General features: G+C 44.4%; 1 protein-coding gene across 1 annotated transcript in view; it reads right to left on the bottom strand.

The window, feature by feature from the left end:
• CTNNA1 (catenin alpha 1) overlaps window positions 1-22,116 on the bottom strand; it is a 116,581-nt gene that overhangs the window by 64,752 nt on the left and 29,713 nt on the right. The window contains exon 7 of the mRNA XM_030229137.2: window positions 20,228-20,431. Within this exon, the coding sequence (XP_030084997.1) occupies window positions 20,228-20,431 (204 nt within the window). The remainder of the gene's footprint in view (window positions 1-20,227; window positions 20,432-22,116) is intronic.

Genomic DNA, 22,116 nt, shown 5'->3' with positions numbered 1-22,116 from the left:
CCTGTAGTATGCACACACAAGCAAAATGAAAAGGTATTGATGTTTAAATGAAGTAATCAATTTTTCTTTTATAAAACCAAGGTATTTCTTTTTAATACCATGGAAGTAACTTCCCTGTTATCCCCAGCAGACTCTCCTCCCTCTACACTGAATACTCAAGCAAACTGGACACAGAGGAGGTGCTGGTGTTCCTTGCACCCCTCCCTAGCCCACAGTGTGGGCAGTGAAGCCGCTGTTTGACAGAGGTGCATCATGCTTTGTACGGGTTTAAAAAAATCAGCCATATTTCATGAGAAGTCTTGGAGTAAGTGGAAAAGGTTCATCCATCAAGAAGGTTCTTAAATAATGAATGAGTCATAATTCTTTACAGTCAAAAGCAATTAATTTTCTGTATTGTAATCAGGAGAATAAATCTGAAAAATCCATTCTAATGGCTCTGAATCTGAAGTAGCATTGCAGCTGCATTTTTAATTTTAAAATACAGGAGCAGTGAGGACTTCTGCTGTTTAAACATGCAATCTTCTACCAAACAGAACAGCTTTACTGCATATTTAATAGGTAGAACAGGTTTTGTGAGACCACATGAGATTAATGACAGGAAATGCATTTCAAGCAGAAAGGTCCTTCCAAGATACCTCTTAACTGTATAGCCACTAAAATACTTGATATATCCTTTATGAAGTGTACAAAATATTCAGAAAATCTTGCTGCAAGAAGTAGTTTTACTTACATGTCTGCAAAGAGGTAAAAATATTGAGTAGTGTGTTAATGTGGAATCCAACTCAATTCTACAGTAATTGTTCCTATTAGGAACACTTGCTCTTTTCCCACTGACTCCTAAATAATCCATCACATATCCAAAACCTCTGCCTCTAAAGCCATGTGCTTTAAGCTGGGACTATCAATTTCTGCCCTCAAATGGATTGCTTCAACCCTAACACCACTTTAAGTTTGAATTCTTTTAGAGAACAAACCTGTAAAATTAATAGAGTTCCTAGTAAAGCTAATAATGACACAGTCTGGTAAGGAGTGAGAACATGGGAAAGGGGCAGGGACACAACACTACAAGTGCAGTTCCATCACTGAAGGCACCACACAGCACTTGACTGGGGGAAAACATACTCCCTGCACTGCAGCCACTCTCAGCAGCTTTGCTAACAACCTCTGCTTTGAGGAAAGCAAATTTCAGCTGTCCAAGCAGCCCAGCTGCTCCAGAGGGGGTCATGCACTGAACATCCTCAGCACACACCTATCAAAGGACGTGAATCAGGAACAAACCCCCGGGTTGGGAAAACCACCCAGCAGGGCCATGCTGCAAGCCCCCAGGTCTAAGCACACAGCTCTGACTTAAAGAGCAGGAGATATTAAAGCACGATCTCTGCTGTCCTCAGGAGAAGACAACATGCTCCAGTAAAGATCTGGAACTACTTATTGATCCCATCCAGCCCTGGAGCACAACATCCCCACACAAACAGCAACAGCTGCTTTAAATTCTGCCTAAATAATTTAAAGGTTAAAGAACTACTCCTCCAGCTTTCTAGATAGTCTTGAAGATGGAAATAGCTGGAAATAGCTGGAATTTCTTCCAGGTAAGACAAACACTGAGCTCAGCACCCAGGGGAGCAGCAGGCCACTGCAAGGCTGACCAGAGCACAGGCAGCCAAGCTGGGGAGCTCCTAATGACAGCTGGAAGCTCTTTGGGTAGCAAGGGTGTATCTGCAGGGTCCAGGCCTTCAAGAATTCCACAGCCACAGGGCAGGCAGGCAGAGAAAGCCATCTCTAGTTTATATTCTTGCCTGTGGATGACCAGCTTAGCTCTGGGACATCCATTAGCAGCACGGCAGCTGTGGAGCTTACAAGTGAGGGAGCTGTGTCTTCTGATGCCTTCTGCCTGCAATTAGCATCCAGAAACTTCCAAAAAGGTTAAAGCTAGACATCTGATTAGGATGAACCAGAAAGAAACCCAAAACCAACCAAATGAAAAAGAAACCAAAGTAAACTTATCAACCCAGTGAGCTTTGGCAGGTACTGCATCTTTAACATGACACTACACTCCTGAACAGAACAAAAAAATGAGATACTTCTGACAAGTTCCCACAGTCTCTGGTGACTTCTAGGAGATGCCTGCTCACCCTCTACTGAACTTTTAGGAGTTGTCTGTTCACCCTTGTCCTGGGTTTCCCAAACCAGGACAACACTTTACTGAGCCTATGAAGCATCAGCCTCAATGTCTCACGTGCAATGAGCTCTTGCCAGGTATTCCTCCTGCCAGAGCAAGTCTCTAGACCAGCTATAATACCACCCACAGTTAAACCCAGCAAACACCCAGAGAGCTCCCTTTGTAACAACACAACAGCATCAGGACTAAGGAATTCCAGTTATTTACACACCACTCAGAATACCCTCAGTGCTGGGAGCTGCTGGACAAATCGCAGTGCCTCTTCCACGCCAAGTTTTGGATTAGTCAGCAGTGTAAATATTTGTTGACATATTTGAAACTTGGCTAAAACCACCACTTTGTTCCACACCCAAGAAGTGTTTCTGGAATGAATTCCAAGTCCTTGCCCCCCTGCTGCAGAGCTGTCCCTTCCCAGCAGGGCCCAGGCCAGCAGCAGGAGGTCCCTGAGCTCACAGCACTGGCACAGCAGTGGGATCACTGCTGGAGCTGGAGCTGTGGCTATGAGTGCTCCACACCTTCCCAAGCCCCTCCTGTCTGGCAGCACACCCTCAAACACAGGGACAAATGGAAACACAGACAAAGAGGAGGCAGACTCCAGTGCACCCAGCAGATAAATCCCAGGGATATTGTCCCTTCATACCTAGAGCTGTCTATGGACAACAATTAACTTGACAAAGGGTGCCAGGAGAGCGTCCAGAGACACATGAAAAAGGTTTATGCCACATTCAAATGAGCTGATGCCACCCAGCTGCAGACTGCTTCTTTCTTCTTAGTGAGCACTCCATCATTTGAATATGCCCCAATAAAGCTGCATCATCAAGAGAAGAACTTTCTGACACCTACTTTTACTGTCCATTTATTCAAAACCAGTAGTCTTCATCAGGCAAATTAATAAGTGATCATCAGCTTTAGAAACAATTTCAATTATTCATGCAAACACAGCTCCACTGGAGGAAGCAGCTCACTGCCACCGCCCCAACCTCAGGCTGTGCTGGCACAGTCAACAACAAAACCCAATCCATCCTGCCTGCCCATCAGGCACCCATGGGAAGCAGGAAAATACCAGCAAACCACTCCAAAAACATGAGCTTATGCAAATAATAAAACAACCTAACCACCCTATCCCTCTAAAGCATTAATTATGCACATACATGCAGTTAATTAAATATATATAAAATAGAGACATTTCAGGTGGATTTCCTGCATCACATTATGAAATACATGCAGTCAGTGATCCTGGGGAACTAACTGGTATAAATCAAAAAATATTTAAAAGTCAAAAGTAAATCTCAAAACAAACCCTATAATGGAAAGTTCACTCATGGAAGGAGTTATAAAAGCGGTTTTTTATAATTACTCCATCCTGTTTGCTACACTTGCTTATGAAAGAGAAGTGTTTTTAACAACTGACAGGACTAGGATTACATGACAAGTCCACATACTTGATCCAGATTGCTCATAGGCACAAGGTGAAAAATATGATTAAGAACATGAACAGGTTTTAGCGAGCTGAGCCAGGAAAAAAAAATCAAACCCACATTCCTTCTGAGCAGAAAATAGGACTTTTTTGTGATTATTAAAATAATTTTTATCAAGGCAAGTACACAGGCTGATTTCTACTCTGACAAGTGGTTTGGTCACTTCTTTTTATGTAATGCAATTATAATCAAGAGAGGCATGCTTCATCTCTGTTATCAAAACCACTGTCTTCATACCAAATATTTCAAATTAGTAATATACTTCCAGTTGCTTCACTAATATTTAAAAAAACTTACAAAAATCTTATTCTCTCACAGGAGAGCTGTAATTTGCAACCTCAGTCTTGCAGTCTGTTCCCTAATGAAAAAGAAAAATCAGGAGAGCACATAGGTCTTCCTCCACATTTCACATCATCTTTTAACTTTAAAGGCAAGTGACCAAAAGCTTCAGGAAGCTCCGGGCTAAAAACAATTCCTAATCCCTGTAATCAGTCTGGAATTCCCACTCAAGGGCAAAACTGGGAGCAGCTAAAAACACAAAACACTGGGACTGGTTTGTAAGAATTCACATCCTAAGAACAACCAAATGTAGCTGCCCCAGCCCTGGAAGTGTCCACGGCCAGGTGGGAGATGAGGCTGAAGAGGAAGGAGCGTGCCCAGTGAGAACAGGGTCAGGTGACGTGGGAAGAACACAGAGATGCTGCTCCCCCCCCCCCCCCCGTAGGCAGAAAATCTGTGTGGACAAAGCTCAGCTGGATCTGGAGCTGCCAGAACTTGGGAATAATAACAATTTACAAAGATATTAATGCCAAAAGGCAGCATAGAGATGACTTCAGTGTGTTCCAGGATGATGACAATCACCTCACAGACAGGGACAGGGAAGGGCAGAGATGTTTAATGCATTCTTTGCCTCTGTTTTCAACATGGATCATGGACCAAGGGGGTCCCAGAGCCCTCAGCTGGAGGACCATGACTGTGACAATAACCAGCTCCCAGGAGACCCTGAAATCATGAAGGATCTGCTGCTCCAGCTGGATCCCTACAAACCTATGGGGGCCTGATGGGATTCATCCAAGAATCCTCAAAGAGCTGCTGATATCATCACAAAGCTTCTCTTGATGATTTTTGAGTGGTGTTGGCAATCTGGAGAGGTCCCAGCTGACTGGAAGCTGGGGAACATTGTTCTGATTTTCAAGAAGGGCAAGGAGGAGGACCCCAGAAACCACAGGCTTGTCAGTCTCACTTCAGTGCTGGGAAAAGTTGTGGAGGTTATTCTGGGAGGTGTTGAAAAACACCTGGAGGACAACATAGGCATCAGTCACAACCAGCACGGCTACAGAAGGGGAAAGTCCTGCTTGCCAAACCTGATTTCCTTCTGCAACAGGGGATCCCACCTGGTTGATTGAGGAAAGCCACCTGATGTGAGCTTTTTGGACTTCAGGCTCAGGCTGGATCTCAGGGGCAGGTTCTTCCCCAAGAGGGTGCTGGCACTGCCCAGGCTGCCCAGGCAATGGGCACAGCCCCAAGGCTGCCAGAGCTCCAGGAGCCTTTGGACAGCAGGGATGCAAAGGGGGATTGCTGGGGTGTCTGGGAAGGGCACTGAAACCCTTGTGGGATCTTCCAAGCCAGGATATTCTATGATCCTGTAAGTCTTCTTTTCAGTGATGGTGAAACCAAACCTTTACAGTTACTGTTTAGTGCTATCAATATATTACTTCTTGAGGGGGAAAAAAACATTATTGGAACAGCAAAAAGTAATTTTTTTAACTATTATTTGCACCTGTGGAGTGGGGGAGGAAGGGAAGGGATGAAGAGAGGTGTTTGTCAGGTCTGAAAGACAATATTTTGAATTTTTTGAGAATCAGTCAGATTCTCAAACATTTTGTACAACTTTTATACCCCTTCTAGGTAAGAGATCTATCTACCAGTGTTCTCTTAAGGCTTATTCTTATATCTAGCAAGTTAATAGCATATGTTTTATGATATATAGCACGAAGGTTCTACACCTCTACAGCACATTTCTACCACTGAAGCAAAAATACCTATTTTTAAGATCAGTAATGGTAGGAAAGTGCCAGGGTGCCAAGAAAGTCATCCTGTAACAACATACATCTTTTCCCTAAAAGCGCAAAAGAAAACCCAAATTGGCAATAATACATCACATGCTGAACCTGGCTTTTCATGGAATCTAGTTTCCATCACATCATGATGCTGGGGCTCTACAAGCCAGACCAGACCCAGCATTAACCAAGCAAAAGTACCTGAAACCCTTTGCAAAATGGCTCAGGTTTCTATTTCTTGTTACCTTGCAGGTGTTTCTTAGCTGAACTCAGAGGCAGCTGCAGGCTCTGACTTCCAGCAGCACGCTCAGGTCACAGAATATCCTGAGCTGGAAGGGGCCCACAAAAATCAGAGTACAGCTCCTAAGGAAATGGCCCACACAGGGATGGAGCCCCATACCCTGGGCTTATTAACAGCATGCTCTTACCCCCTGAGCCTGTCTCAGGTCACCTCCCCCTCCCCTCCATGCCAGGGCAGTTCCTGCTTCCATGTCACAGAGGCAGAAGAGTTGTGTCTCTATCTCACCCAACTCCAGATGTAAAGGGGTTACTCTGCATCCTACTCCCGCAGTCTGCAATCCCGTGCTCCTATCCCTCCCTGCTGGGAGCTGCCAGGGCTTAGGACTCCAGCACTGCCAGCCAGGCTGCTCCTTCTCCTGGACCACAGCCCCCAGCTGCCCCCCAGCCCAGACAGGAGCACAGAACCTGTGCTGGAAAAGGAGCAGGACAGCACCACAACACAACAGCCCCCACAGGCCCTGGAATGGATCACAGCTGCTCATAAAAGCTCAGTTTTAAACCTAGAGTTTAAACATTCATGCAGCACCCAGATCAAAATAATTCATGATACCCCAGGCAAGTGCAGCCAGGTGAGATGTGAGCCAGGCTGCTGGAAGAGACAAGCAGCAGCTCAAGGGGGGCTGCCCAATATTTTGTCAACACTTCCAGCTGTTTCCTCCCAAGGGATTTTGGCTGAGTGACGACTGGTTAAGCATGGCTACAGGTCAATTCATCTCACTTCCAGTATGCCTGGTTAGATGGGAGAAGCAGGATGGATGGGGGAATGTCTCAGAATCCAAATCAGGGGGACAAACCACTTCTGGCAGGAGCCACCAGAGAGCTTCTGGGGCTGGCGAGTAATCTACCCCTGGAGCTGCTTTTTTACAGGCTTGGTTTTTCTTTTTTATGTTAATTAGTAATCTTATCTAAGGAATATCTCAAGTTTTTCCTTTGCAGATTACATGAATTAATAGATATATCCAGAAGCATAAAAAGCAGGCTGAAGTTTACACCTGCAAGAATTGTAAAAGCCTTGAGATACTGTAGTTTTTATCAAATTTTACATGTGTACAAAAAGCTTTAGAAATAGAACTAAAATTGGAACAAGACAGACCCCTGCAAAACTCAAATTAAAAGGAGTGAGCCAAGGCAGCATATGCCCTTTCCGAGAGGAAGAGAATGCATTATAAATCTGGGAATAAAGCCACCTAACTCCTGGCAAGACGTCTTGGAGAAACAGATAATAAAGCAATCCTACCAATATGGTCACAAGACATTAAAAATTAGAAATAATGTATCCTTTATTCATTATTAGAAATATAAATAGGTTTAATTTGCAACAGATTTAAAAGTGTTTCCGGTAGGGTGCGGGATTCAGCAGCCTTAACCTGCAACAGACCAACAGAAAAAGCAGGTATGAAGTTGCCTTTGAATGGAAGCAATAGGCATTAGAAACCAGGAACAGCAGGAAAAGCTGACTAATTGTCAAGAACTTCAAGCCTTGGCAGCAGCAAAAGCAGCAGAATCTCCTCTCCATCACAGAATCCTAGAATGGTCTGGGTGGGAAGGGACCTTAAAGATCATCTCATTTCACACCCCACAGCAGGGACATCTCCCACTGTCCCAGTCCTAAGCCCCATTCAACCTGGCCAGGGACACTGCCAGGGATCCAGGGGCAGCCCCAGATGCTCTGGGCACCCTGTGCCAACCCCTGCCCACTCTGCCAGGGAACAATTCCTCATTCCCAATATCCCGCCCAGCCCTGGCCCCTGGCAGTGGGAGCCATTCCCTGTGTCCTGTCCCTCCATCCCTTGGCAATTGTCTCTCTCCAGGTTTCCTGGGGCTCCTTCAGGCCCTGCAAGGCCACCCTCAGCTCAGCCCAAAGCTTCTCCTCTCCAGCTGAACATTGCCAGCTGTGCCAGCCTTTCCTCCCAGCAGAGCTGCTCCATCCCTCTGCTCATCCTGGAGCCTCCTCCGGCCTGGCTCCAGCAGCTCCAGCTCCTGCCTGTGCTGGAACCAGGGCTGAGGCAGATCTGTAGAGTCAGCATCAGTGGAGTCAGATGAAGTCCCTGAGAAGCCAAAAGGGCTCAGAAGCAGCCCTGGCTGCCCAGGAGGGAGATGCCACTGAGGGCACTCAGACCAAGCCAACCTCATCCACCTCTCCTCCATCCACCCAGAGCCAGCCACTCCCGGGGCACCGTGGAGGGATTGAAAAGCCCAGAAACGTGGTGTGCATACCTTCATTTCTCACACAGGCACCACCAAGCTATTATTTACTGAGCTAACTAATTAGCCAGCCACCCTTGCAGATAATAAGAATGCATTAAAGTATTTAGAATTCTAGTACAAGCCTGACACATATGAAGCGGCTGCCCTTCTTCAAAAGAAAGTGAATGTCAAAGGAAATAAACCATTTAGGAACACTCAGCACATCTGAGGTGCAGGGGAAAGGCAGCATCACCTCAGCATCCAGGACAAAAAAGGAAAACAAAGCTGAGTGCTATGGGATGCCGAGACATTTCCCACTTTTATTGTATCAGCTTCTACTTCTAAAGAGATCATTAGATACACAATCTGAATTAGCATTAGATAGATGATAAAGTAACAGCTATTAAAAATGAACAGAATTTATACACAGAACTGCAAAAATTGTCACAGAAAAAGCACAGAGAGATTGAAGGTACTTAAACTGACAGTAATCTGAAAAACCCAGCTGATAAATTCAGTTTTACACCAAGAAATAAGTCGTAACTGAATCCACACTTCACTGCAGTCTAGCACTGAAAGCACCCTTCCCTGCACACAGGCACTGCTCCAGGAGTGGGTAATAGAATCAAAGTCACAGAGCAAGTTCACACAATGCATAAAATAATCAATCCACTGGAAATAACACCAGGAGTGTTCCCAGGGGATACAAGTGCCCTGTGTATTGAGGTAGTCCTGCTGTTACAGAAGGAGTTCCTCAAGTCAAGCTGAGGATACCCCTAACTTCGGGGCATGGAAGAAATAGGTTTCCACAGCACTACAAAACTGACCAGAGATAAAAATTTAGAGGAAGCTTGGAGAATTCAGCATTTGCTACCAAAAAGGCAGTTTTACATTCTTTGTGAAAATGCCTTCATGAGAGCATTGGGGCGGGGGTGTACAGGACAAGCAGATTTCCATAAGTAACACCATTTTCTCTCCACATACATTCCTGACAGGCTCTCCTCACCTCACTCTGCAGGTCCCTGAGCACCTGCACACACAAAAGCAGCCCCTGGCTGAGCACAGCTGAGACTGACCACAGTGGGTGGAGCAGGAGCTCACCTCACCTGTGGCTACCAGAGATCCACACCTGCAAACCCACCCTTACAAGAACATCAACTTCTCCATGGCCTGCTGAAGACCCTGCTTTCCCCAATGAAAGGAAGGAACACGCCCATCTTGTAGGCCATTAGCTCCAAAGGGGTCACTTGCCCAGGCACAAGGCAGAAGGGCTTTCAACTTCTTTCTCTTCAGTTATTTCTGCATTAACTTCTTGTTGTCTTGGCTTTTTTAAGTCCACTGACCTCTAGAATTTGGATTCTTTGACTCCTGGAGAGATGCCCAAAAAATCATTCTGCCTCTAAGGAAATTCACAATTTGGCATTTAAGGGGAACAGTATCAAGTGATACAGCTGCAGTCTTATTTTGTACTTGACATCAGAACTCTCCAGTCACCTTCTTCCCCCAAAATGACTCAATAAAGAGTCCTCAAAGGAGAGGTTCAAAGGCACAGTAGGGAAGAGGAAGCCAGCCCCACATCCCACATTCCTCCCTACACAATCCAGGAGGCTGAGTGCTGAGGGGAAGATACACACACAGACCCTTTGAAAAGGGGGAAATGAGACTGAAGCCACAGATGCAGAAGCCACCTGGGCAGTATCAGGCAGCCAGTTGCTCAAGCTCTAAGCAAGCAGAATTAATTGCATTAATTCTGGGGTTCAGTCAAGAGAACTTGAATAAAAATAATGCATACTTAAAAGCAGTGCAGATTATTGGGTTAAAAACCATGGGGACAGCATACACATGGAGGGATCTGACTTGGGCAGCACTGACATTCACAGCTGCAATTCATCTGCTGGAAAGCCTGAAAGGAAAAACATCCATCAACTTCCAACACCAGATACAGGACAAAATGTGTGTGCTACAAACAAGTCCCAGGGTTATCTTCCAACTCAGCAAATGGGTGCTTTTTAAAGCATCATATACCAATGCTGCAGGTAATATCAGAAAAGAAAATAAACTAAAAAAAATAGCTAAAGTCTCAAGCACATAATGAGATTGGTGTCTCAAAGGAACTGCTAAAGTATCTCCAGCATTCCTTAATATCTCTGTATGTATTTTAATTTGGGGAGAAATTATGCAACTATATTCATATATCATGACAACATGAAAAGAAAATTAACAGTATCAGGATTATATGAAGGCTTGAATAGTTCAGGATAGTCAGTGCTCCAACTCCCCCAAACAGCCCCTGTGTGCAGCCTCATGGCCCAATCTTCATCTGTCATCATATTAAAGAAGCTGCCTGCCACACTTGCAGATGGGAACTTTGCTCCAAAATTTAATCAATCAAAGGAAACAAAAAAGTACTTTATGGATTAGTTTTGGGTTTTTTTTTTTTTTAATGCATCCACCCTTTAAATACAAGGTCAAAATAAATTCCCTAAACAGCAGCAAATGAGAGACAAGCTAGAAGGATGCTCTGGAGCAGTCATGGCACCCAGGACTGATGCACCCGCATCCCCAAGATGCCCCTCATCTCTGCCCAGTCACTCCCCCACACACTCCCATGTTACCCACACTTCCTGTGCCTCACACACTTCACTCTCAAGATACCACTCTGACAAAGTTGAGCCGATCTTCAACCAAGAACCTTCTGTTTTCAGAGCCTTTCCCCCCAGAGAAGCAGCAGGCTTCATTTCCTCAGATCACTCTGCAGGTTTCAGACAGTAACTGATAACGTCAATTCACGTTATCATATTCAGCAAACCACAGCTGACACCACCTCAGGCATATCAAAGAGATTCTGAGCCGAGAAGCAATTTTTCTCTTCTGGCCACATATGGCAGCAGTGGAGCACCCAATGAATGGCAAAAGCCTTGTTTCTTGACAGACAGAGGTTACCAGAACACAGTGGAGTCGACACTCCTCGAGTGGCTGCACATCACACAATATTTGCATTCACTCTGACACACACAATAAAGAAAAACACCCTCCATTTGTGGAAGGCACAGGTATTTGTGAAAGCCAGCACAGAACCATCTGGGTTTGATTCTTCACTGCCTACTGCTAATTTTGCACATGCCCTGGTTTTCCCTCTGTGGCTCGATGCCAGTGCTTTTTTTTAATTGCTGCTGAGAAAAATGCACCTTTTAGCTCACCTCTGTAAGACAGCTCCTGGCCTGACAGCCTCTGGCTTTGCTCCTCTTATTGTAAGGAAACTACTCTTCTAGCATGCCTGTTCAGCAAAAATAATTTGTGAGTATCCAGTCTCCAAAGTCAAGAAGTGTTTTCAGATAGCCTGAGCAGGTTTTTAACCCTGCCATACACAAGCTGGCTCTGCTGCTTCCCCTCTAACTCCCATCCCTCCTGCTAAAGGAATGTGTCCCTGTGTCGGCCAGGAGGAAGCCAAAGTTCTCTCCTCTACTTCAACAGCTTTCCAAGATACAGCTTAAGCCTCATTCTTTTCTCAGACATGACAACGATTAAGTCACTCTTTTGCCTCTATTTAAATTCCAGAGGGCTGCCACTATTTGGATAAGCCACAAATGCTAATTATTCTGTATTGATTCTGTTGACTTTCTGGGACAAAGAAGGTCTGAAGCTCCAGGACACATTAAGAGCATTACAGAACACCAACTTTCTTACACAGGATAAAACAGGTTAAGCAAGAGCAGAATCTGGATAATAAACACTACATCCAGAAGAGAATATCTCAGTTTCCATCAAGACCTCTCATGCTTGCAGCAGGAGCTTAAAAAAAGATGAAGAAGTACTGGAAAGGAAAAAATAAAAGAGAACAACAGGTTTTACATGTCATGGGAGCACTGGAGAGGAGACAAGTAGTACCACACAGCCACAGGGACACATGTGTACATGGACAGTGACTGTTCCCCTTCTCTCCCTTCATTATCTCCTGAATCCCATCCTGCAGATGGAACTTCATCCAGAGTTTGTATTAGATCAAGGCAAAAGAAAAAGGAAAAGTCGAGGTCTGGGGAATCAAGTATGTCGTTGTAATACAAGAACTGTGGTATTCCAGCTTTGTAATAATTCCATCATCCCCTTCCTCCAACGAGAGGAATTGAAAAGCCCAGTTGTGTGTGTAATACTTCTGCACACTGAGAGCATGATCCTGCTGGAGGCTAAAAGACTGTTTATCCACAGATCAGCAGTCACTGTGCAAACTTACATGCTCCATTCCATCCATACTACTCGAATTTGACTTTAAGAGACTACTCAAGTATCACCAAATGGAGTTGCATTAGGGGTGACTACATATTTGATCTTATGTAGACAGATAAAGTTCAAATATTTTCCTACAAAACAGCAGAATTCAAATTAAATAAACCATAAACCACAAAGTTAAGGCAGAATTCATGCACAGCTTTAGTGTATTTATGTAAAACCACTTAGAGCTCAAGGAAAGTAAAACACTGCAAAATGCCAACCTCCATATCACAAACAAGGGTGTACACATTTTAATTAAAGGTTTTCCCTCCAATCTTAAGTGTTATTTGATCAACATGAGATTAAGAAAGGTTGAGATTTATAATGCATTATCAGAAGATCAGAATGTGTTTACACTGGAGATGGACACATGCTTGACAAGAAAGGAAAACCCAGGTGTTTCACCAACACAAAAGCAAAGGATGAGGGGGAAAGGAGGGATCAGGTACGACGGGAGCCTTCACTGCCACTCAAAGTATCCACTGGACTCAATTCCTGTTCAGAGCCAGCACTAGAGCTCAGATCTGCTGCACAGCTGGCTGCAGTGAGCACTGTAAGTGAGGGCAGCCACCTTCCTTCTTTTACATACATTAAGAGCCTGTAACAAAAATGCTGCAAAGCGTGGAAAGGCTGCAAGGGTGAGTTCTGCTGTACAAGGCAGTTCAGAACAAGTCCCAGCTGCTGTCAAATCTATTCAATTTAAGAGAGTTCTTGCTGGCAGCTCTGCACCAAACAAGCAGCAAAGGCTGAAGGCAGTGGATGGAGCACAGCAGTGATTTAAGACTTCAAGAGACTCCTAAGCTCCTACTGCAATCAGACCTGAGGTGTGAGTGCTGGGCTTTGCTGGGATTCTCTCAGGAGGCACTCAGCCAGCCATATGCTTCTTTAAGAGCCGCATCTGCACAGCACAAAAACTGTCTTGGGTCTGGAAAAGCATCCAGGACTTGCAAGCTGTGCCACTGGCATCAGTGGCTGCACTGGCCTGTGCCCCCAACCTAGGGCACACAGCTGGAGCCCAGATGTGCTGCCCTCCCTCCCCTCTAGGGCTGGGCACCCCAAGTTGTTTGGGGTCTCTAAACCAGCAATTCCACATCGACATTGGGACAAGCTCAGGAAAACCACTGGGGGTCACAGGGAAGACTCTGAAGAGCTTCAAAACCCAAAGATCACAAGGTGTACAGAACTTTGCATGAGCTGGACTCTTAAGAACTTCTCTTAAATTCCATAAGTGGTTTTATCACTCCCTAAGAAAGAGAAGGTACCAGAACATCTCCTGAAAACCCCACACCAAGTCCCACACCAGGATGGTGTTGGGTGAACACCTGGAAGCTTGATTCTGTAGCCCAAAAATGCCTGACTGACAAAGTGTGAAGTTCTCACCATCCTCATCTGGCTTCACTCCAATTATGCTGAAATATTTACTCTATGGCAGCCTATAAGCATTAAACTTAAAACTCCTGTCACTTCAGAAATGTTCTGCTTTTAAAAGCAGCATTTTTGTCAAAGCAATAATGTCTATGGAAATTAGGGCCCAGCATAACAGCACAGCTCTCTACTGAGCAGCAAAGTCCATGACAGGAAAACCCATCCAGGCTTTCTAACCACATCCATCACGTCAGCATTCAGGCATCTTAAACTGACAAACAATATTAAAAAAGAAAGTGTAGATTATCTCAAGGCAGAATTTTTATCAGTATCTTTATCATCAACACAGATCAGTGTGCCATTTTAATTCACATCTATTCCCACAGAAACAGATGCTTTCATTAAAAAGGCTATGCAAGAGCCCTTTCAGTATATAGATACTTGCTATAAATGAATTTCAGAGTCATGTGAAAATTCACGTGTTCCTTTCCAAGCTTGGATCCTTGATGGGAATACGAAGCTGTGGATCAACATTATTAATAGGCAAATTCATCATGAAAACACATCTCCATTCTGTAAATTGCAAGTGTGTCAGGAGTAGAAATATCCTTTGCTGGCAGTTCTGAAGACAAATGATTTCTCCCAGCAGATATTGAATAGATAAGCCAGGCACTTTCCTGCCCAATCACTTTCCAAGCATCAGAGATGTTCAGAGAAGCTTAGGAAAGAAAAGCAAAATAGTGCAATTAAGACTGAGCAAACAGCACTTGTGTGGAGTATTACGCTCCCCTAACTGCACTGAACACAGACACAAGGGTGCAAACCAAGCATTTAACAAGTTATAGGTCCACCAGATCCAAATCCAGCAGGGCTGGGACCTTCTCTGGAGACCCGGAGATCCAAACCACGCTGGCCTGCCAGAGTTCCCTGAGCAGAGCAGGGCCACAGCCTGGGCACTACCACCCCCCTCACCTTGAAGCTGTGCCATACCAGCATAGGTCAGGTTAAAATCTAAAACAAACAGAAACACAACCCCCACCCCCAAACAGACCCTGCTGTGGTGCTCAAGCACTTGAGGCCAAAGAGAAGATGGAAACCAGGGAAAATAAAAAGCCATCCTGAAGTGATGTGTGCCTGGAATGCCTGCTCTGAACCAGCTCCCAATGGCTTTTCTCCATTTGCTGCCAAGCACCTCTAATGCAATCCAGACAGTCAAGGACACAGTCAGAATGTTAATATGAAAGCATTAAAATTCCCATTGAAATGGGACCTGTCAGGGTACTTTATGTAACATGATTTATAGTTTCCAAATGTAGTAACAAGGGATTTTATTGTACAAGAGCATGTGGTACACAATGGGGCTCTGGGTCCGCATTCCGCACTCGCCAAACTACAATTCCTGACAATGTTTCTGCTGAGGTACATGGCTGAGCTACTGGTGTGTGCATGAAAGGGGAGCTGAATGCATTAGAAATTGATGGGGTACAGAATAGACTGAAAATGAGAGCTCACTGCACTTCCCTGTGCATACTGAACTGAGCCAGACACCTCCAACCACTGCTGGCCCATGGAAAAGAGCCCAGCTGCCCCCAGCCCTCAGGGCTCCTGCACCAGGCAGTAAAAATGGACTGTCAAAAGCGGAAAGAAGCTTTTATTTCCAGTTTTACACATCAGTCAAGTAACTGACGTCTTCGGCAAGTTCAGGGCACACTGAGAGCACACTGGAAACCGCTGGTTACACTTCCAGGGCGTGGCCTGTGCTTTCTACCCTGCTAAACCCCAAACCCCTCAAAGCCCGGCCTCAAAGGCACCAAATCCAGCGTTTGCCATGTGTAACACAGAGCTGACAGCAAGGCAAGCTGCCCAAGCCCTGTGCTAACGACACCCAGAGGGTTACAGCATAGAGCACATACCTGTCACAACCAAGTCTGTGGATTCCTGAGCCAGTGACACATTTTCTTTCTAAACTAGAGAAATTTTTCCACTGTCAGCCCACTGGGCATTTTTTAATGCATTTCAGTAGTTCAGATATCCACGTAGTTTTTATTAGAGTTATGTTAACTTTGAGGCAGAGCTGAGTAGTACAGAACAGAAAAGCAGAGATGTTGGCTGCACCTACAGTGGGAGAGGAATCTCACCAGCTGCCAGTGCAAAGACAATGCCAGGATAAACTGGTAGCAGTGTCAAAAAATACATAGCTTCATCCTTTTTATTTGGAGCAAACTGCAACAGGTCAACATACACCCACACAAGACCATGGAGTTAGACCCAAAAGGCTGTTTCCATTGTATTTTCTGATATTTCTTACTAACTTCTTCATTGATTGCACTATTAATCTTGACATCATTCTGTTCGATGCTTTGCTCTGCCCTCTTGCCCTGCCTAAGTCTGGAATCAATGCTCAACTAAACTCAAATATGCTTTGAAATTTGTTTAATTAATAAAATACACACCAAGATGCCTGACTGCCACAGATCGCACAAAGATCTGGGTCTTGCCATCTGCGAGTTATATTACAAACTTAGCTGCAATTCATGTGGTGAATTTACTGCATTCCAGGCAGTTGATCCCAGAACCAAGACCTTGGACTACTCTGCTTTCACAAAGCTACTCAGAATCAAAAATTAAATTTAGGCCTTCCCCTCCCAGCTCTGCCATTCAGCACCAGCAGCAAGAATCAAGCTTACTCCAAGTAATAAGACCTAAATGCAAAAAAGCATCCATGCTATTTCAATCCAGGAGGGATCTGCAATGCAAGTTTAAAATGGGAAACTATTTTCTGTTGGAATTGTGAGAAGTGAGCAAAAGCCATAATGGAAAACAGCTCTCCCCAGGCGAAGTGGGAGAGGAGGAGGAAAAGCCAGAGAATCAGATGCTACAATTAAGGGATAAAGAGTTGGGATTTCAAAGAATGTAGCTTATAAAACAAGAGGCTGGGTCATTAAGTGGCTGATGACGTTCGATGGACACAGATAATGAAAGCCCATCTCACTTACTATCCTCAGAAACACACTCCTGCCACTAGCCACAACTTCTCTTGCCATTTTCAAGAGCAGTCCAGAAGGTCAGAAGTGCCTGAGCTGCAGACTGCCAACACCGGAGGGATACTTGGGGTAAGATTAATTAAACAGCTTCCTTGTTCCTGTCCTTCTGCTTGCAGGACCCAGTACCGTCTGACACAATGCTGCCTTAATGTATAAGATTTAGTCAGACCAGGCTGCTCTTGAAAATGGCAAGAGAAGCTGAATGAGATGAAAAAGGAAATCATACACACCTCAATCTCAGAAAAAGGAGTTTCAAACTTCTGTAACAAACTACTGAAAAAGCAAATCTTGCCCCTCTTTTAAGGGCATAATCACAGGATCCATCACCTTGCCAGCAGATGCAATGGGGGTCAAGAGATCCTACAATTCAGTTTATTGCCAAAACCCATTATTCAGCTGAAAACTTCTGCCACACTCCCTAACACAGCTGCCAATGCTTCCAGGCTTCCAGACCTTCAAGGACAGGCAGAGAGAAACAGTTAAACTCTGGGTCCAAAACACTCAACTTTATATAAACAGTTATATAAGTTATAAACAGTCTAGAAAAGTCTTGTTATTACCAGAGATCAGAAAGAGAGCCCAAAAGCTAGAGGAAGTCACTGAAGAGAAGGCATTTAAAGTTAAAAAGGAAATCTGTCTCAAGACAGTCCTGTGCTTCAGCCTTTCCAGTCTATTCCTCATCCAATCTTCTCTGAATTTTTACACTTGGCCAATAAATACCTCTTACTCTAGCACTTGCATAGGATTTACGATGCACTGCAAGTGCTGTGCAATTAACAGATTTAATGCCCAATTCACTTCCTCCTTCAAAGGGAGACTGGAGGGAAGCATCCCAGGAGCTGTGGGTATATCATACATATACATGAAATGACATTTCCTCTGCCACTACTTTAAGTCAGCACATCCCTACTCTTCCTGCAGATGTATCAAACCATTTTCACTGTTTAGATTCCCAACTATTAGTCATTCTTCAGCTTAATCACAGAGGGGTTTACAGTATGGATTTTTACACACCATCCCACATTTTCACCATAATTTATCAATTGCTTTTTCCACTCCATTTCACTGAATTTCTAATCTCATTTCCCCAACTACACTGTCTACAATCATAACATAACAGTGACTTTAAAAAATGCAGTATGCTCCACTAATTTCACAATGTGCCAAAGGAGATAACAGAGGGAATACATTCTTCCCATCTCAGCACGATTACTTTAACTTGCCTATCAGAGACAAAAGCACATGGCTGAGGAGCAGGACAGGCATTGCGGTGAGAGGAAGTCAAAGCTCTGCACTCTCACATGGCTATTTGACCAACTTTCAATGAGACAAATGCCACCAATTCCTCCATGCAAGACCGAGCATTTACCTCTTGCACATGTTAATTACCCTTAGGTGGCTGCTCCATTCGGAATCGTGCTGGCAGGGCTCCATCCAATCCAGCAGCACATTTGAGGGATTATTGCTGATGCTTCACAGACTCATAAAACACCCTGCTCAAAGGAGTTTTGAGTGGCACAACTTCGTGCTTTGCTTCCCAGCTGCAGTCTGAAGTTCTACAAAATGTCAATGCTGAGCACAAGCTACTTTCACAAGCAATTAAGACAGACTACATGAATACCTAGCTCAGCCCGCAGGCTACATCAGACTTGCCTTTCAGTTTTGTTCAATTACTTTGCCCTTCTCTTTGGTAAACAGAAATCCTTGTTTTCCTTTCTCTCTACCACACACTGTATCTGTTCTCCAAATTCCACCACTCCAACCCACACATGGCAGCCCCTGGACCAGTTTTGTTCTATGTTGAAATCACTTTGGCTAAAAGATTTGAAGGTAAAGTAGCTAATGCAGCAAGGTTCCTAAATAAGTATCTCTGAACTCAGTTACCCCTCAAACAAGTTCAAAAGCATAAACAAGACCTCAAGTCCCCCCAATAAGATTTCTTCAGACAATTTTACTCGCCACTCAGCACTACAGTTTGCTTAAGTTGTTGCCATTACTGCAATGTTATTTCTAAAATCAGCTTTAACAGTATTGAAGTTAAACAATTATATATAGTTTCATCTATAATCTTATGATATCCTGATCTCACCTCCCAACACATCAAGTTCTTCAGCTTAAAACCCACTGGAACAAGAGCAAAGGGGCAGTGGAGGGGAAGGAAGTCCAACATTACACCATGATGCCCTCAAATGCAGCAGCTCATCTGCATGACATGACACTTACTCCAACTGTGGAAACACTCAGGCTTCAGACACTGTGTGCACATTCAGTGCCTAAACACTGGAAAAGAACTGCTCCGAGCCCAATATTTACACCAAACTGCTCTCAGATTTTTTACTACATATTTAACTTCACACATCACTTCTACTCAAACCAAGTATCAACAATAATCAACTTGATTCTGACAATTCATGCCTTCAGCTACAAAGATGAGACAGTTAAAGTTTCCAAGAGACAAGAGAAGCGAGGTAGAACTTTTTGCATAAGCCCAGTTACCTTACGTAAACCCAGGTTTGAATTTCTCTACAAAATAATGTCAACAGTCATAAAAGAGAAAGAGAAGCAGTGCCAAGGGATTAAGACTTTATGATGATAACACTTGTTTGGAAGACTGGAGATCAGTTTTAAGACAAGTTTAATTGGTGATTTAAGAGGTTTCATCCCACCTCATGACAAACCTTTCGGGACCAGTTGTTATTGCTCAAATTCTGTTTGGGACAGAATAGAATTCACAGAATCACCAGGTTGGAAGAGACCTTCAAGATCATGGAGTCCAACCCAGGCCCAACACCTCAACTAAACCCTGGCAACCCAGTGCCACATCCAGGCTTTGTTAAACACAGCCAGAGATGGTGACCCCACCACCTCCCTGGGCAGCCATTCCAGAACTTTATCACTCTTTCTGTGAAAAACTTTTTTCTGATATCCAACCTGAATTCCCCTTGACACAAGCTTAAGACTGCATCCTCTGGTTCTATCAGTGCTGCCTGGAGAAAGAGCCCAGCCTCAGCTGAGCATAGCCACCTTTCAGGAAGTTGTGAAGAGTGAAAAGGCCACCCCTGAGTCTCATTTTCTCTAGGCTGAACACCCCCAGCTCCCTCAGTGGTTCCTCACAGGGTTTGTGTTTACAGCCCCTCTCCAGCCTCATTACCTCCTCTGGACATGCTCGAGCCTCTCATTGTCCTTCCCAAACTGAGAGGCCAGAACGGGACACAGCACTAAAGGTGCAGCCTCACCAGTGCCAAGTACAGAAGAACAGCTTTGAGGGACATGGCTTCAATTCCATGTTTTAGGTGACACCATGGAGTTACACCCCCGAAGGGAGCAGCAGAGTGGGGTACTCACGTTGCCCATGTACTCGGAGAGCAGGTCCTGCAGGGCTTGGCGCACGGCGTTGCACTCGGCCACGATGCGCTCGCGGCGGTCATCGCGCGTGCAGGACGAGTCGGCCATCAGGGCTGCCCCGCTGATGATGCTCTCCAGCCTCTCCTCCAGGGACGGCCGGAACCGCTCCTCGCTGAACGTCGAGGGGTCCACGATGATTTGTTTCTAGAAAGAGAAAAAGTTCTGCAAGTCAGTCACCAGCCCAAGTGATGCCTTAGGATTCAGCTTTTATATTTTTCAAATCCTGTAGTGCTTTAGTGTATAACTCAAACTCCTTATACAGTGTTAGTGACTGTCTTCACATTTTGGTCAGACAATTCCTCTCTGGGGCGGCGTCAAACTTGGAGTAAATTACTTCATTACCTAAAGCTGTAATTGGAGGATTAACCCCTCATATGTAAATGGACTAAGGTTATCATTTCCTGAAAAATTCATGACCGTCATCCATCTTGGGTGTAGCCCCTCTCTGAGGCTTTTGACTGCCCAAGGTGTATCTGTTGAAGACCTTCAATAAATACCCACTTTTATTCTCTTAATCTTGTCTAGCCTCTGTTCTAGATAGCCATTCTAAGGCATCAAAGCAGTGTATTACTGTTAAGTCATGCACACAACCAACACTTAGAGCAACCCCCAATCAGGCATTAAGAGGCATACGACACTATTTTGGCACTGAGGAGGATTTTCATGAGTTGTTCTGTAAAATTACTAAGAGGTTTCCCAGCAGATTATATCGCTACTCATTTCTTGTGCTGCTTTGACAGCTAAACAAAACTTGGCCATAGGAAGCCTTGTTACATGAATGGCAAAAACCAAATGTGCCAGCAAAAATAAGGTTCAAAGTACAGAACTCTTCCTTAATGACATGTCAATTTGGACAGGCCTTCACTAGTTAACTTGTCAGATATAATTATCCCATCATGAACAAGAAAACAAACATCCAAAATTAGCTCTATATATTGTGTTCTGTTGCCCTACTTTGCACAGAGTTTCTTCTCTTAAGTGTTATGCAGGTAAATACAACTGTGCTCTCGAAAATTCTCCAAGTGAAATATCAACATAAACGTTTCAAACCACACAGAAATCAATTTATTCATGGCAGAAAATTTCCACAAGTATCTCTTGCCAGAGTGTCAGCAAGCACAGCTCATACCGAGAGACTCAGCGCTGAAACAGCAGCATTGATGCATCTGCTCTTGAGGGGCCAACACCACCACCCATGGAAGCTCCCCAGGAAGAAACGGCACGGCACTTATCACCTTTGAGTCTTTTCAGGTGATTTGTTTAAACAGGTCTCTAATTTAATAAAGAAAAATAATTTGGCCATTTCATGGTCTGGTCATTTGTTTAGGGTTAGGCTCGGTTATTTCAGGGGCAGAATTTTTTAATTCTAAAAGAAGCCCCAAAGCTTTTTAAAATGGGAATTTTTTCAGCTAGTTTGTATTCAAACTAACCTCAGCAGCCATGTCACAACCACCTCCTTCTGCCAGCCAGCACATTTTATATCCCTACAGAGTAACCACGCAGCCATCACAGCAGGATGAGAACATGGCATGCGCTCTCCAACACATTCCCTCCTCCTTCTTCCTGAAACTTTTAGCCACTGGCTAATACAGTGGTAGTGTGCTACCACTCCAGAACTGCACCACCAAAAAAGAGATAACAATCGGCTTGTTATCGTCTGGTAGCCATTTCATATTTTACCATCACTGGAGTATCTGAGGGCATGGGTGCTCAAAGCCTCTACTACAGGAGTGTAATAACACTCAAGCAGTAGCAGGAAATGAAGTGCAAGGATAACATCTGCCAAGAACCTCAACACATTTGTTTTGTCAGCCTCCTTTGGCAGGGAT

This window comes from Serinus canaria, chromosome 13, assembly GCF_022539315.1.
Source record: "Serinus canaria isolate serCan28SL12 chromosome 13, serCan2020, whole genome shotgun sequence".
In the NCBI taxonomy this organism is placed as follows: Eukaryota; Metazoa; Chordata; class Aves; order Passeriformes; family Fringillidae; genus Serinus; species Serinus canaria.
The sequence above is the reverse complement of the archived record's forward strand: the minus strand, read 5'-3'. Positions and strand labels throughout refer to the sequence as shown.